Below are 17,392 nucleotides of genomic sequence, written 5' to 3' on the forward strand. Positions count from 1 at the left end.
ATTTCCATTTTGGGGTAAACTATCCCTTTAAAGGTACCCCTTGCTTTCACCGTTTAAAGAAAGACAGTAATTACAGTAAATGAGAAATGAGGCTGCCAGTACTATTCTGAAATTCTTGTTCTATATAAGAAAGTAATATGGATTTTTTTAGCTGAACAATCCCTTTAAATTGTGGGGAAAATGTATTCATATCAATAAATTAAATAAGTAATTACGATAATCACATTTACTTAACATATTTCATAATTCTTCTGCTTCCTCTAATATGATATACTGTAATCTTCTCTGTAATATGTATTTGATGTAAAGCCGCTTTGCAACAATGCAAAATTGTTAGAAAGTGCAATAGAAATAAATGTGGATTGAATTAAATTGGTTGGTCAATATTGGATATCCTTTCCTGATAAGCACTACAACAATGCCATTCTGGATCTTAAGCAGATTGCAGTTGAATGTAGAGTCACGCTGAGAGTCACTTGTCACCAATTCAGGTGTTCTTTGATTAATGACTTGGTTTTAAAGTGTAGAATGTTGTTAACATCAACTCTAACCCTTCGAATATTGGGATAAATAAACAAAACGTGCCAGACAAACGCTGTAATATTATTTATTAAATATTGCATAATGAGGAAATCACAGCAGTAAATAGTGTTTAAATTCACTGTAATTGTAACAGCACTGCAAATGAACAAAAACAAACAAACAAACAAACAAAATGCAAAACTGACTTCTGCATACAGATCATAAAATAATAATTATACATTACGCTTCTGAGGTGTCATATCACACTCTTGAATAACTCCGGTGATTGTGGTAAAGAACTTTGTAATTGTCTCCTGTCACACGTTTATGTTAACATGTGTTTACTTCTAGGCAACAAATAACAATAAATCAAAATACAACCAGGCACAGTTCTATGAGCCATGTAACCTGAACAAGGCATTTATATTCCAACACAGTGTAAGAATCACTCATTCAGTCATGAGATTGCCTGTGTTAAGAAAATCTCTGTGCTTTCCCAATATTCTTCATATAATATAAACTGTAATATTTATAGAGGTTGCTGCAACTTCAGTCACTTTCATTCATTTATACTTTACATATTTACAACTCTTGATAGAATAGGAAAACTTAGATTTTCAACTTTGTTCATGTTACAGGTTTCTCAGGACACTACATTCATGTATGCTACGCTATACACTGTAACAGTTCTAGAGACCAAAACGCATATTTTCAAGTTTATAGAGATACTAGAGATCGGAATTATTTCTTACCGATATTCTATGATTACTTCTTGACAAAAGTTTGAGCAACAACCACTGATTTAAAAAAGTAGATGCTTTTAATGATGCGTTTCTGCCCATATGAGATTTTCCAATGTCTCTTTTAGAATTACGGAAGTTTTATGCAAATGTCAAATACACGTTTAGCTGAGGGCAGATAATCCTCATCCGCTCTAGCAGCACAATTTCTGGCTTTTCATGGAATGGACCGTATAAAATTGGAGGGGCTATTCAAAAAAACATAAATGTAATTTTCTGGATAGACTAAGAGTCTTCTAGTTTGTAATACTTCTTAAATGGAAGCAAAAGCAAATCTACAACCGGAGTAGATGTGAACTACATTCAGGTAAGGAAGACTAATCAACTGAATAAAACTTGACGGTCCAGATTTAGCATCCTCTACTGTAAATGGCACTTTGAAAACGAGGTACGGGAATCTCATATGGATCGTCCAATCCAAACACACAAACAAATGTCCCATGTTGCCAGCCATAACACTATGTAAATGTCAGCGGGTACCTGGATTAGGATACTGTAAAACATTTTATCTTATAATACACTCTTCAGTACAACCAAATCAAAAATGAATGATTGAAACAGAAAAATATACACCACTCGAGCAAATAAATAGTATGTTTTGAGGCAAAGCTGCTCTGTTCTGTTCTATTGGGATTAGTTTTAGCCCTTCATATCACTATGTTACATAAGTCTAATAATATTTGGTTACCAACACTTTTATTTAGATCTGTTAGAGTTGGTCACTAAATTGTGATCACACAAGCTGAAATGTTGTATATGCAGTAAGTGCTGTGAAGATAAAAACATGCTGCATCACAACTCTCTGTTGGCTTTAAGTCAATAATGTTAATAGCTGTTTAACATCATACAAGCTAAAAGGCCAATATCCTCCTTAACATGACTAACACTGACAAAAAGCTTTAATGCTTTTGATGTCTACAAATAGCTTTGCTTGCATTGACAAACACATTGTAGAATGTAATAATAGTCTCTTCCAATGCTTTGAGAGCATTTCAAACCCAACACAGAATATACATTTAAATCCCACTCTTTAAAAGAGCTTTTCATGAATCAGCATTTCTTTTTAAAAGCAATGGGAGTGTACAATTTAATATTCATTTTTTTTAACATCATGTTAAACTTCCTTCAACGGTTTTCTGACCCATGATCACCTCCGTAATTCCTAAACACCAGATGCCTTCAATACACCGCCAAGCCTCATGCTCACACTGAATGTCTGCATTTGTAGCAAAAATAAATGTTAAACTTTAATACGCTTTTCTGTAATGTCAGGTATGTGATGAAGCATTTTGCATTGTACTTCAGTACAGTTTGCAGCTGTAAACGTACTCACACTCATGGGAAAGTTACATTAATGGCTTTTATCTGAATCTGAGCATTTCAAAAAGCAAAACATGTACTAACCGGTTAAAGGCTAAAATACATCATTCAGCGATTCCAAATAATCCACTGTTGAACTGTGTCTCGTGCTAACATGCCGCAAACCTTATCACATACCTAGACATTCACCTGGGCCAATTTGGGTAGGGATGAGATGTCTCCATTTGATGTCAACACATTGTTGAGTGTCCCAAACATGGTCAGCTTATTAAGCACAGCGCTAGAATCTCTTCATACACACAAGCGTTTCTTCAATGATGTTGCATCACAAATGAACAGCTTTAACATAATTCCCTGGGAAAGTGCCAAACTGCTTTGTCCTCTTCGATGTACCTGCACAGGTAAAAACATAACAGTATCTTAGAATCTCTATATCTGCAGGACATAGTTTAAAAAAAGTTGTACATAGGCAATATCACATTAGAGAATAAGAAATAGAGCAAAATTATTTTCTTAATCAGTTTTTTTGTCTATTTTTATTTATAAAAAAATCTTCACAAGATAACTTGATTTAAGAAGCAACATTTTTTAAGATATTTGTCTTCGATTATTGTTTAATCCTATCAGCATTTTGATGAACAGTGACGGCACCCATTAACTTGCATTGATTTTTGTCAGCACAATTGAAGGGGTGCTGCTGCATTCTTTAAAATATCTTCTTTTGTGTTCTGCAGAAGAATGGCAAGAGTGTGACACCATTTTCATTTTTGGGTGAACTATCACTTTAAAAGTAGTCGTATTTTAAAGAGTCTATAAAACTATATAAAAGTGTTTGATAGTACTACAAGCTGATTTAGTAGCACTGTCGTTTTGTAGATAATAATTTCACATTCAAGACGTGAGTTTCTGTAGTTTCAGTACTGTGACATACCCACAAACCAGCCATCATCACATTTCTCCATGACGTTGACCAGATCTCCTTCCTGTAGCTCCAGCTCATCCTCATTCTGAGGCGCATAATTGTACAGAGCCTGAAATCTACAGCAGAGCACAACACATCATCACTCATTGAACAACACTGAAAACAAATCCCCAAAATCACACCGTATTGACCAAATGTAAAGACCATGATGTCAGTTCAGAGCAAAAGCTGTTGAAAATATTGTGTTTGTGTGTGTGACACGATAGGATTCATGGGACATCACACTGCAGAGCTGGCACTGTGCCATGCCAAATAGCCGGCAGAGAGAATATCAACAATGAGATAAACAACTGGATAGTTATTGGAATACAAAAGCAGAAAACATGCTCTCAACTTTACTTTAGATAATGAATTGGCTGTAGTGAATTGGGGATGTTCCTGTATCTCATTTGGTATAGCAATGCAAAGGTTGTGGGTTCCAGCCCAAGGATCACACCTACAACACTGATGTGTTACTTGAATGCCCTGCGGCGCTTTGCATAAAATTGTCTGCCAGATCCATTTACGTCAATTTAACCCAGTGTTTAAAGTTACCCCTCTATCAAAAGGTCCTTGACCCTGAGTTACTATCTTTTCAAACCCAGAGAAATGTGTATCTTGCATTTTTGTGAGTCAGTGAAAACTCTGGTAAACTACATACAGTAAAGTCACAGATGCAAACGGTGTGGTATGTCGTACTTACATTCCACAGCTCATGCGTCCAGGCTCAGGGCTGCTGCTCTGGGACAGGGGTTGCTGGGAAATGATGAGAGAGCATTTACTGGGAGGAGACAGTAGTCGGTGGGCGGAGTCTATAGGGCGTGACAAAGTACTGCAGTACCTCACTGAGGTTTCTGCAATATTCATGATCTCATTACAAACTGCCTCCTATTGGTAGAAGAGGGTCAGCACAAGAAGTGGCCACAAACCAAGTAGAGTCAGTCATTCAGATGGAAATTGAGTTTTGAGGAGGGAGCATTGCGGTTAGAGAAGATAGGAATGGATTCCGGTAAGTAACAGTGCAGAAAGGAGGGAATGTCCATTAATACCAGGAAAGCCGGGAGTGATGGTAGTTTCCGGAGGACAGGCATGGAAGAGTGAGACAACACAGTGAGTGAATGAAGGAGCTAAATTTAAGCCAAATGCATATAGGACTGGTTTATGTGCAAGGCAGAGTTTTGACATGCATTATAGGGGTGAGTTTCAGGATTACATAATATTCACATGAAACAAAACAGTGAGCCTGATGGATATGTTGGCTTTGTAAAGGCCAATCAGAACAGATCATGAAACTGCTTAAATTCAACATTCATATTCACTCAATACAGGTGAAAAAGATGAAGAAATAGATATGTATGTGGCATCTAAGTGCAGTTACAATATAATGACTTCGAGTCAATTTACCGTGAATGAATTGGCGTTCATGTTGTTGTCTTGAATGTCAAACAGCATGACAGGACTTCTTGAAGATCTCCCGTAGTATTCTAAATCATTCTTTATTGGCTATAGGAAAAAGGAACATGAATTGAATCATTGAATCACCTTTTTGTGTTTTTAAAATGGGGTTTATGTTTATCTCTGAGGTTGAGGTTCAAGATTCCTCAAAATGGTAAAAGTTGATTTTGGTCAGTGTGCAAAAGACTTCAGTACAACCCGACATCAACCAAAGAACTGAAAATAATATGATTGTATGTTAGTAGTGGTCCTTACACTTCTTATAAAACCTCAAACAAACGTGAGTCAAAACATGCTGGAATTCAATTCTCCATACAGTACAAACAAGGGATTTTTTCCCATGTTTTTTTCCATTTTGTTATAGTTGGACTGGACTTGGATTTTTTTATTATTTTGAATAATTAAAACTATCTCTAAAATTGTAATCCTATAGATATGTGGCAAACATGCATGCAACTTCACAACAGACAGCAAGAGATTTATATCCAGGATTTTGTGAAGAGAAACAGAAGTTCATGCATTGGTTTCTCATTAAACAGGCTCAAAACTTCCTAACTTTAATCTGATGGGTCACTTATTGTTACCTATTAGATCTACAGCTTGTGCCAGTGTAAATGTGACTTTCTGTAATCTTATTCATAATCGGGACCTTAAACAACACACCACACCATGCAGAAGATACCTCTGCTGGGCTATTGCCTCTGCTGTAAGGAGCCTTGCGGAGGCTGCCAGCCCTGTCTATTTCTGCCCCATTTCTTTCCTGTAACTCTTGATCCAACCTGTTACCCCCAGTAAGCCAACCCTCAAGCCCAGCGCCCCCACATGGACTCAGGCTGCGAGAGAGGCGGGGAGAGGGCGGGGAAAGAAGGAAGTCCTCCCCTTGAGGTGGAGTAAAGGTGAGGAACGGGGTGGCCGAACTGGGGCGGGGTGGATAGGGTGGGGGTAAAGGAGAGGAGGATGGAGAAGCCATTGGGGAGACATAGTAAGGGCTGCAGCCGATAGGCGGCACAGGGCTGGCCGACAGGGAGGGGGGCAGGTATTCGCCCAAGCGGTATGAAGTGCTTGGCAGAGGTGGAAGGGGCGGAGTGGGTGCAGCAGGGGGGCTGTTGCCGACTCCTCCCACAGTGAGAGAAATCCACTCGTTGGAGATGGCATGGACCTCAGGTGAGATAGAGCGACGAGGGGAGCGGGGGAGAGGGAGGGGGGAGGTGATGAGCCGATTACGAATGGGCTTTTGGAGGACAAGGTGGGGTTGAGATGGAAAAAAAGGAACAACAAAGGATAAGCAAATATGAAACAAAATAGTCAAAACAATAAGAAAAATTAGAAAAAAATCACAGAAAAACGATGAATCGTAAAATTAAAAAATTGATTTGAATTCTTATGGCAGACAATGATTGTGATTATATGATGTTTAGTTTAATCAGCAGAGGAACATAGAACTCCCAAAACCATCAAAGAAAAGTATACTAGTTTATTTAATAAAATGGAACCCTATTTAAAATAGGACCCGCTCTCGATTCCCAACCCTAAGCATCAGAGCTCATAAAAAATGGAAATATAGATAAATGAGTGATGAGAACCATTTACAAAAGTTGATCAGTATTGTGAGGCTTTTACCTGTGGAGAGGCATTCGTGCTTCTATGAGGCGAGTGGCTGATCGGAGGATCAAGGTAATCCACTCCATTCTTCACTCGGGGTCTCTTGTGCACCTCTATGTAGGTGACTGGGAAGATGCCCTGCCGGTTAGTGCCAGAAATTTTGCCTTCATACCAGTTCTCATCCACTCTTCGAATCAGTATAATACGCTCCCCCTGCAGGCAGACAAAAGACTTTAGATTAGCTCCTGCAAACATGAAACGCTGTAGATTTGAGGATTGATTCTCCTCCAGGAGTGTGAATGTGTGCTTCACTGGGTACTAGGTCAAGTTCCCAGGTGAACAGTTTGCTTTTTTAAAACGTAAAATAGAACTTAAAATAATTTACAATAAAACCCATGACTGTCAAAAGATCCAAATAAAAAACACAATTGCGCAGCGACCATATTCAAAGCAAATAAAATCAGACTAAACCGTGAGTTGATAAGCTCTGCTAAATCACCTTTCTGAAAGACATTTCAACAGCTGTGTCACCATTGAAATTAAAACGAGCGATAGCCTCTCCGTATTCCAGCAACTGGACCGGAGCAGACTTTTTGGGCTGAACTTTCTCTGTTGGGGGCAGGATCTGGACAAATGGCGGGACAGAAGTGACAGAGTTTAATGCACATCTTAAACTCTTCAATGCAAAAAAATCTATTCTACTTTAAAAAGTACACATACCTCAACGTAACTGCGTGGAAATATTCCAACTCTCCCATGATGCTCTCCTTCATACCAGTTCTGGTCGACCTGCCGGTAGATGTATACAATATCTCCCTTTTGAAAGGGTAGTTCCCTAAACAAACAGCACAGTGTGTTTAGATTGCATTTGAAATATAGTGTCGGAATAAAACTTAAATCGGAATTTGAAGTGAATGATGAATGGTTCAATCTGAAAAATGAACCTTACTTTAAAGTTTCTGCTCTGAAGTCAAATCGTGCCAGAGCAGGAGTCCTCTGCAGACAGTAGGATTTATGTTAATCACTCTTCTACAGTAATGCATCCATTAAATCATGGTGGCTCTATGTGTCCCATAAAAAGACAATCAGAAAACATGATAATTTTAAAGATTTCTCACCTCTGTGACTTTCCGCTTTTCTTTCTCTTTCTCATTAATAACCAGTAGGTCACCGAAGCGATCATTAGTAATGAACTGCTGATTAGTCACGACGAGCCCTGCGTGTCTCCGAGAAGCTGCGTCTGCTTCTTCCTGCTCCCGCTTCAGCCGTCTCTGCTCTTCCAACATTTTCTTGAGAAAGAAATTGCATTTAAATTCACTTACAGGACTGTATTATAGATAGACAGCAGTGTCCTCTAGCTGAAAATGTCTCTGTAAAACCACTATTATTACACAACTCATCCATCATACGTCCCATTCCTATCCAGCTTGACCAATAATGACCTGATTCCTTCTTTTTTTCTTGATCTAGTCTTGTTAAAAAGTTTTGAAACCAGCTTTACTCATAAGAAAGGAAAATCACAGATGAGATATGAACTCAAACATTTCTTATCACATTTATCTAAATCCAGATCATACAATTTATTTTTTTATTTCTTCAAATCATTTATAGAAGTGACTACATAACTAAAAACTTCATCAAATCTCACGATACAGCTATCTTAGAACAACAGGAGATCGGAATATAAGCATGTCAGAGCTTTTATATTTATTTATACAATTCTCAGGAAATGTTATTTTAATATTAAACAAATATACATCTACAGTATAAACAAAACAAATATGGCACCTCTTTATCTCCATAACGTTTCCGGACGGCCTCGTCTGAGTTCTCTCCATGATCTCCCTGGCTTAAAGGGTGTGAGGAATCGGAATCTGTTTGAGAAACGCAAAATTTAGTTTCTGCTCCAGTGAGAATTATTCACAACAAAATCTGATACAAATCTATTCCTGCCCAATCATTGCATACGTGTTATCTTTACATCATTGAGATACATAGAGCACTGAAAGAGCCTACTTGGGTGATGTCATTACAATCACACTGAACAGAACAGAGATGAAGATGTTGGCTATATATGAAGTTAGCCTATATAACCCAATTATGTATACATACGTATATGGCTTATACATGTTTTATTTAAACTATAGAAATAACAATTGTTTATGCAAACTAAAGGATAAGCATAAGCCATTTTTGTATACCAAAATAAAGAACATCATGGAAACATTTGTGGCTCAACTGCATGCAAACACACAACATTATGACAATCCTCCACAAATGTGTGATGTGATATGTATAATGTTATATTTGGTATAAAGAAAAGAGTGACACAAACACATAAAACATGAGCATTAAATAATATAATTTTGGGTGTTTTAACCCTGACTTAGAACAGATTCACGGCAGTGTTACACCATTGCAAAATGCCTCAAACACCATTGCAAAATTAGCATTTCAGATCAACTCAATTTGAGCTATTTGCAAGGTTTTAGAATAAAGCCAAATGACCTTTAATTTAATAAACTTTTAGAAGATATACTGTATGTTCTATATTCAGTAGTGGCCGAAAATTATCTCCAACTTTTGGCAATTGAAATCTTCCCTCTTTATTAATATATTTAATTAAAAATTCATACAAAATTTGTGTGCATGTTGTATTGGAGTGTTTGGAAGCGGAGAAGAATTTAAGGAAGCTTGGTAAAAAATGACATAAAACACATGTGCAGTTTAAAATGACGACCCAGCAGAATGACTACAAAATATTACCATCTTAATATTGATATTTCATAAGAGATCAATTTGTAGTCAATGTATTCTTTTTCTATGCTTTTTGTATATGAGATTAAAACCCAAATTTCCTGATACATTATAAAGGTAATGAAAAAGTCTTTGAACAAAAGAAATGATATGACACACATTTACAAACCCAACAAAAATGGATAATATGCCCATTTGTTTACACACCACACAAAGTTGGCCACACAGTGCACACTGCAAAAATGGAAAAAGTAAAGTCGTTCGTGATGAAGGACAAGAGAGGAAAAGGCTGGAGGAAGATGAGCGGTCACAGACAGACACAGTCATGCCCGAACATAAGCATGGAGAATTGAATACTCATGGCACTCAGCATAGACACCTTCAGCGTGATCTTTACTGGCTTCTGAACATTCCACATCTGGGAGGTCATCTGAGTTGCACCCTTCACAGGGAGAGACCTCTCCATTACTAAGCCTTTCCAGCACCTCCAAAGAGGACAGGCGTTGAGGAATGACAGGTCTTGGTTTGGGAGAAAAGAAACGGTTCTCCGTCAGGTCTCCAGCCATGGGTTTCATAGCAGAGAGAGTCTTTTTGGCATGTTGACTGTGTAGCTGTGTAGATCTTCGCAAGGAGAAGGGGGCCGGACCCATCAGACGTAAGTTTTTCGCAGGAGAACATCTTTTCTCGTGCTGGGTGGTGGCTTGTTGGCGCTCATGCCTGAGGATGGTGGTGAAACGGGTGTAGGAGGCGGGGCAGGTGCCTTTACACTTGCTTTGTTTGAGGTGCAGGGGGAATGAATCGTGGTGATGATGGTGACCTGTGGGTTCTGAGGAATCACTGGAGGAGTTTTCTTTGGCAGCATCATGTGTACAACTGGTTCTCTCTTCCAATTTTCTCTCACTTTCCAAAACAGAGTCAGTTCTCAAAAAGTGTCTCTCCTCATTTTTGACTGTGCACTCTGGTGAAACAGAAGGTTCCTCATGGTTCTCTGCCTCCATAGCTGGACAATCGTTAGCATGTGCAGGCCCCGGCATGACCAAAGTCTCAGCTGAGACAGCTGATTGGAGGAAGCAAGTGGGTGGGGGGCTTTGGGAGGGGCTTGGGCTGCTAGGAAGTATGGGCATTGAGGCAGAGCGGGTGGGAGCAAAGCTGGAACACTGAATGATGCGTTCAAACTCCATTACCTGGTATGTGACGGCAGCCCGTGGGATGATCTCAATCCTCTCCGTGGTGGTGTCATCTCCAGGCTTCTCGAAATAGGAAGCCAGGCAGCGAACGCTACCGTGGGAGCTCGAGCCCAGGGAGCTTGGCCTCTGAATGTTATGCATGTTCCGATAGAGGGCGGAGAACTCGGCCGTACTTCTCACAGACCCCAAAACAGGTCCATTTTTATGAAGGTTCCTGCTCTCAGGTGAACAGTTACCCTTGGAAGGCGAGTTCAACCTGTGATCATTGTCTGTCGTATCTCCGTTCCGTGAGCCGCATGCCTCTTCGTGTAGATCCTCACAGCTGTGTGCTTTGGGGCGCTGTGTCGGCTCTGTCCGTCTCTCCTGGCTCTCATCAGTAGACGATGATAGCTTGGGCTTAAACTTAGAAGGAAGGATTTGAGGAATGCAGGCTTTGGCGGCCGACAAAGACTTTTTAGTCTTATATTGAAAAGCTAGTACATCACTGGCAATAACTGAGTGACTATTTACAGATGAGCTGGGTGAAATCATATAGCCATTCCCACCTTTATAATCCACTGGCAGGCATGCAGGATACAGAACAAACAGGGCATTAGATTACACTCACAACAGGCACAAATACAAGGGCCCCAGACAACTACGACATGTAAAAGTATATTATACTTTTTGGCTAAATCTTAAGAAATAATATGTACAAATAGGTCCATTTTTCAAATAAGTGTTGTGCATTTAGTACATATAAACACATGCTTATTACAGTTAATAATAAAGCTAAATATGGCCTTTAAATTGCTAATTCAACTATTAAAAAGCTTAAATATACAAATTAAATGAAAGTAAAAACAAACTTGTGAAGCTGTGATATAGAACCAAAATAAGAAAGTTACACAAAAAATAAGTACATATGTATAATGAGTGCGTTTCATTTGAAATTTATTTTAATTTAGCTGTTTTCAGACTCAAAGATACTTTCCGTTTTGCCCCTATGGGCATCACAATATACCGCTATCGACAATACCCATGATATTAAAACCATGATTATCGTTATGCTGTTAATTCTATACATTTCATAAATAATTCAGCATCTGTTTTAAGTTTTGCAGACGCAATGCTTTCAAACTCACTTTGTCTCCCTGCATTCATATTTCAAGTGTGATTAACGCCAGAAAAACAGATGTATTTGCTTTTTAAAAATATTTTATTGGGTATTTTGATAATATTGTTATCATTAATAATTTTTCAAAATAATCGTGTAGGACAAATCTGAACGGCTGCACTTAACTAAGGACTGTTTAAATGGCATTTTAAAAATTATACAAACAACTTTTGGATAAATAATATGTGACGACACTGTAAAATACACCAATGTAATTTGTGTGAAAGAATCTACGGTACTAGTATTTAATTGTTAAAGGCATATTCACCTAAAAATTCTTCCATCAAAGAGTACTTAGACCCCAATGACTACCATGGTCGGAAAATAACTTTTTTGGTTCTGTTGAACACAAATGATATTTTGAAGAATGTAGGAAGCAAACAGCTCTGGGGCACCTTTGACTACCATTGTCATTTTTCCTATGGGGTCCAAGAACTGTTTGGTTACACGCATCTGTGCAAATATCTCTCTCTGTGTTCAAACAAAGTAATGTATACAGATTTGGAACAACTAGAGAGTAATTAATTACATCATTATTCATTCATTCATTTTTGTGTGAACTATCCCTTACAATACAATAACGGGTCTGAAAGTTTACGATAGTTTTTCTCAACTCACACTACAGCACAGATATTATGATCTTGCACAGAATGTTCTGTAACTAAAATAGATTTAACAATAACTAATAGGTGGTACAAGAATAATGTAAAAATGTAGCACTTCACTTGATATTCCCACTCGCAAGGAGTTCTCAATGCGCCATCTGTTTCCAATTCTGAAGTTTGGTCCAAAAGAGACAATATGCTTTTTCATTTTAGTGCTCTCAAACTCCCCTTAACCGCTCCAAGACAGATACTTTACTCCGAATGTGGTCATAAACTCATGTAAGTACCTCCTAGAGTCCTCTAACAGGACAAGAAAGCTCACTAACTTCCACAGGAAATACAGTCGGGAGAGATCTGAGGTTGCATAATAAGATCAGAACCAAACACAGATTAACCAAACAAACAGTATCTGATCACACTGAAGAAAGAAACACCTGGCTTCCTAAAAGCTGTACAAGAATAATGGCTTCTGACTGAATAATGCCTCAAACGTTTTTTTTAAGGACAACATTTTGCTCAAAAACATACTGTGGGAACAAAAGGAAAGAAAAACTAAAATCACCGTAAAGTGTTACCCTTAGTTTTATATATGTATGTCTAAATGTCTTTATAATTTAAAAAAGTTTGGTCATGTTTACCAAATGAACCAAAATTGGGTATTAAAAGCTCCAGTCGGCATCTTCAACCCTGTTGTGTGCTGCTTTCGCCCCACCAACCCAAGCTCCTGGTCACATGTGCTCGCATTCCATTGGTTGACCTTACACGAGTAGTTGACCCCTCATTCCTGACCACCCCTGAACATACTGCATGTTTATCTCCTGCGTAGGGTGAGTCTCTCCCATCATTCCTACCCATTCATCTCCAAGTACAAGCCCTGTCCACACCACTGTCCACTTCTAAAGCAGTCGGACACCCAACCAAGCCGAATCTTGTGCGCTCACACTGGCTAACAGATCATAACAGCAAGTGTAGAGAGAAAGACCAAAGGTCGAACCGGACATCTGTTATGTGTCAACTGTGAGTAATGAGCAGCTTTCACGAAACACAGAAAGACAAATGAGCAGTGTTATTTGTGTGGTGTTGTGAAGGCAGGAATGTGGTAAATGCTGAGATGAGGAAAGCTCAACAGGTATGATTCTACTTAAAAATAGTGTAAAGAAATGTGACTATTTATATAAAAACAGGTTTTGAACACAAAATCAAATTGTTTAAAGTACAATAAGGGTTTGTTTTGGGTCAGGATAAATTATAAATTAGAATCCTACCTTTTGATGAAGTGCTGGGGTGGCGCTTGTTAAGCGCTCTCAAGCCCTGCAGTGGGATGTCGCCGCCCTCCAGGACACTCTTGTAAATGTGTCGATCACATTCTGGAGGTGCCTGCCCACCGGCAGACAAGCCGTCCCTCTTATCCGCGTCACCGTTGTCGTTGCCTGTTTTGCAGGTTGAGCTGTGCAAAAATAGAGATATGAAGATGTGACATAAATCATCACATTCTTGCTACATGTCTGAAAACAACAGTGCTCTGTTTAAAGGATGGAAAATAAACAAATGCTTTGTTTATGGGCATCCTTTGAACACTTAAGAAATCAATGATGATTTGTTATTTCCTATGCACCAACAGGTTGCAGCATTATTAAATAAGAGAGCATCTTATTGAACAAAAAATGCGTGCGGCGCAAATCGAGTAAATGCTTCATTTTCAAGTTTAATGTTAACATTTATATTCAAAATATATCCATATTTATATGTATTTACACATTTGATAATAAATATTGTTTTGTATTGTTGTCTTAAGCTTGAGAGGTTTGCTTCTGTATTTTTTCAGCCTGTGTTCTCTCTTCGATATAGATGAGACAGCACCAGCTGCTCTGGCCCTTATCACAGCATTCCACAGAGGCCTGTGTGGCATCCTATTAAAAACATGCATGAAGGTTTCCACATGCACACAGTAGATAATCATATAAATTATGTTCTTACAGCAAACCATGAAGTAACTTTCAAGGGTTGTGTCCAGCTTTTCCACATTACAAACTCCAGTCACACTGTATAATCTTTACAAATAAGTATGAAAGAAAAAATAAATTTCTTATCTATATGATACGTCGCAGTCCACTATGAAGTAATATTATGAGCTGTCTACTAGAGTCCAGTAAAGCCTATCTGAGTTTCAACACCCTATTATAAAGTGATTTGGGAGGAAATCTACACCATGACAAAGATTTTAGATGCACATACATGGGTCATTATTCAATTAAAAGTCAATCGTGTGAACACAACACTGTTCTTGTGACTGCTTTCCTAGGCGTTTCAGTCACAGTCTATACATTTTAAAGTGGCCATGAGTGACGTAACACCCGGAATGCATCAGATGCTTTCCGCTGGAGACATGTGAGGTGAGCACACGTCATTCCAGACGCCACTGGCTCCAATCTAAGGAACCTGAGCAGCTGTCTGACAACTGCTGGCGAGTGGATGCTCTTACCAGATTTATCTGACCATTCGTTTCCCAACAGCCACTCGAGGTATTTTCATGCTGTTTGGCTCATTTTCAAGGATAGCACCTCGGTCTGTTAACCATAAAGTAGAGGTATGTTTCCCTGGAGGTTACACATATAATGGGCTTGTCTTTCAGACATTCCTCAAGTCATGAGAGCATATTTTGGGTTTAGTGCTTTGGATGAACAAGTTGAGCTTCTGATTTATAACAGGGGAGGTGAAGGGAACCATGTGGCTTAAACAATACAAAACATTGAACTTCAGATTCGAACATCAAAGAGAATTGCTTGAGCCAGATTCTAAAGAGTAATATAAATAGCTCAAAACAATTAATTCGTTCATTTTACAGTATGTTTTAACATTACATTTTGCTGAATTTATCAAATCTATAACTTTTAAGTAAAAATGTATAATGAAAGATTAAATTCATTGCATTTTTGTTAGACATGCTTTATATGTTACCTTTTTACAAATATTAACATTGAGAAGGGAATGTTCTCCTCACAGGCACTTCAAAATGATATATTTAATGCAATAATATTCATTTCAACCCAACATCAAATCAGTAAACATGTAAAGAAGTTGTGGCCATAATAATGCAGTGACATCAGTGTTGTGATGACGATCGCCTAAATGTCACATTCCAGGGAAAACGTCACTCCAAAATGACTCAGATTTGGGGTATATGGGATAGTGGAACAAGCTTTCTTGTCTCGCCTGAAAAACATTTCTAGTTTTAGAATGGAATTTATCACCATGCACTATCCGTGCCCTCTCTTTCAATGAACCCCGACCACAAACACACGAATAATCGCTCGCACGCACACACGCGCTGGCCAGCCTGCAAATGGTCGCTCAGGAAATAGAAAAGGAAACGAGGGAAATCTCCCCAGCCCATGACAGCTCTCCCTGAGAACAGAGGCTTCAGAGCCAGACACACAAACACACACACGCCCACATTTTACAAGGGCATAGAAAATGGAGGAGAGGAACATTTGAGAAGGAAAAAGAAGCATTGACTTACTATTGCTGTAGGTCGGAGGATGTTTCCAAAGGGCTGAAAGAGGGGGCACTCTGCAACAAACCAAACAAAGAAGTCATTGATAGCTCCACGGGCTTGACTCTCTGGCAGCTAGAAAAGGAGAAGGCGCATTAGTCAGTCGGGCGTGCGAGCGTCAGCGACTCTCTTCTGCTGTGTCCGAAACTCACAGGTCCTCTGGACGAAGCGTAGCGTGAAGCAGCAAGCAAGTATTTTGGCCTGCATGCAAGTTGGGGGGGAAAACAAGCGTCTGGAAGCAAGGGGTGGGATTAGCGGGGGTAGCGAGGGGCGCCCATTTTGGGAGGGGGCTGTCAGCACTTCCACCAATCAGATTCCTTCTCTCGCTGTGCCTCTCTTTTGTCTGCTACTGAGTCACTCTCTCATTACTGGCTGACCAGACCAGGAGACAATCAACCAGCTGGTGTGGGAAGCAGGCCAAATGACATGGGCAGACGCAGACGTAGGCACACGTGCAAACAGATTTACACAAATATCTGTTAGGAATACCACTGACATGCTGTTTAGATTCATAAGGTGATATTAATAGCACGTCAAAGGAAGTTCACATAATTTGTGGCCGCGCTGAGCCAATAAGAAGAGTGGCTGTTATTGCCGGGCAGCAACTCTCAATGGCAGATCAGAAAGAGCCATTCACCAGGGCCAGTTTAGAGATGGCTAATTTTAGGCCACTGTTTCTGTTGCTCCTCTCCATGTGCTCGTCACTGATGATAAAAATAGCTGTCGTGACAGCACGCCTCCCGACAAACAGCGCCGATCATGTTTGCATATACGATTGCACAATCCCAGCCTGCGATGTCCCTTTAGAGGAATGCCACATGCGTGCCTGCGCCCCACGAGCACCCTCTCTTCTCTAACCGACAGAGGAAAAGCACAACTCCTGACCACAACATCCATTCATCATGCCATTGGTTGCTAGGTTGAAGGGGATCACAAATAACCTTTGGGAATTAATACAGGCTTTGTATAAGAATTTTAGGCAGTATGGACAACACTATTTATACACTGTACGTTCTAGATGTTTTGTTTACACAGGAACACAACAAGTTGCTTTGAAATCCTTTTCTTTTCCCTTTTTTTCTAAACAAAGCAGCCGGCGCAGCATCCCAAGAGGCCTTGGCACAGACGTGAAGCAATAGCAAACAGGAAGCATGCTCGAAAGCCTTATCTAAAGTGGCAGGCATCTTAATCTAAATACTTCTGACAGCCACTACAATACCTTTGTGTGATGCAGCTGATAAGATAAAGTGATAAGAAAGTGAAAATATGCAGTTTTGTTAGAACAGCGATCAAAGCGGATATAAACACTACTTTGCCACACGTTACAAAAGACCATTCTACTGTAACAGGAAGCCCCATACGGACTCATATCCTGTATCTGACAGTAGTGCTTAAAACAATATAGTATAAAAACAATGTCAATTTATGATTTTATTAGTCAGAAGGAACATAAAGGTTTATAAGCCAGAGACTC

At 39.2% G+C, this 17,392-nt stretch overlaps 1 protein-coding gene across 6 annotated transcripts in view; it reads right to left on the reverse strand.

Annotated features, from left to right (window-relative positions):
- Positions 1-591: 591 nt before the first annotated feature.
- Positions 592-17,392, reverse strand: part of sorbs1 (sorbin and SH3 domain containing 1) — a 38,011-nt gene continuing 21,210 nt past the window's right edge. For 3 of the 6 annotated variants that reach the window (XM_079473585.1, XM_079473584.1, XM_079473586.1), the window contains 13 exons: positions 15,886-15,935; positions 13,631-13,812; positions 8,449-8,534; positions 7,779-7,949; positions 7,610-7,656; positions 7,381-7,495; positions 7,160-7,285; positions 6,679-6,873; positions 5,741-6,289; positions 5,008-5,106; positions 4,307-4,491; positions 3,574-3,680; positions 592-3,035 (listed from right to left, as the gene is read on the reverse strand). In XM_079473585.1, coding sequence (XP_079329711.1) covers positions 2,968-3,035; positions 3,574-3,680; positions 4,307-4,491; positions 5,008-5,106; positions 5,741-6,289; positions 6,679-6,873; positions 7,160-7,285; positions 7,381-7,495; positions 7,610-7,656; positions 7,779-7,949; positions 8,449-8,534; positions 13,631-13,812; positions 15,886-15,935 — 1,980 coding nt within the window. In that variant the 3' untranslated portion in view covers positions 592-2,967. Of the gene's footprint in view, positions 3,036-3,573; positions 3,681-4,306; positions 4,492-5,007; positions 5,107-5,740; positions 6,290-6,678; positions 6,874-7,159; positions 7,286-7,380; positions 7,496-7,609; positions 7,657-7,778; positions 7,950-8,448; positions 8,535-9,796; positions 11,162-13,630; positions 13,813-15,885; positions 15,936-17,392 lie in introns of all 6 variants that reach the window. The other 3 variants (XM_079473588.1, XM_079473587.1, XM_079473589.1) reach the window with 2 other exon arrangements.

Source organism: Barbatula barbatula, assembly GCF_947034865.1.
Source record: "Barbatula barbatula genome assembly, chromosome: 14".
Classification (NCBI taxonomy): domain Eukaryota; kingdom Metazoa; phylum Chordata; class Actinopteri; order Cypriniformes; family Nemacheilidae; genus Barbatula; species Barbatula barbatula.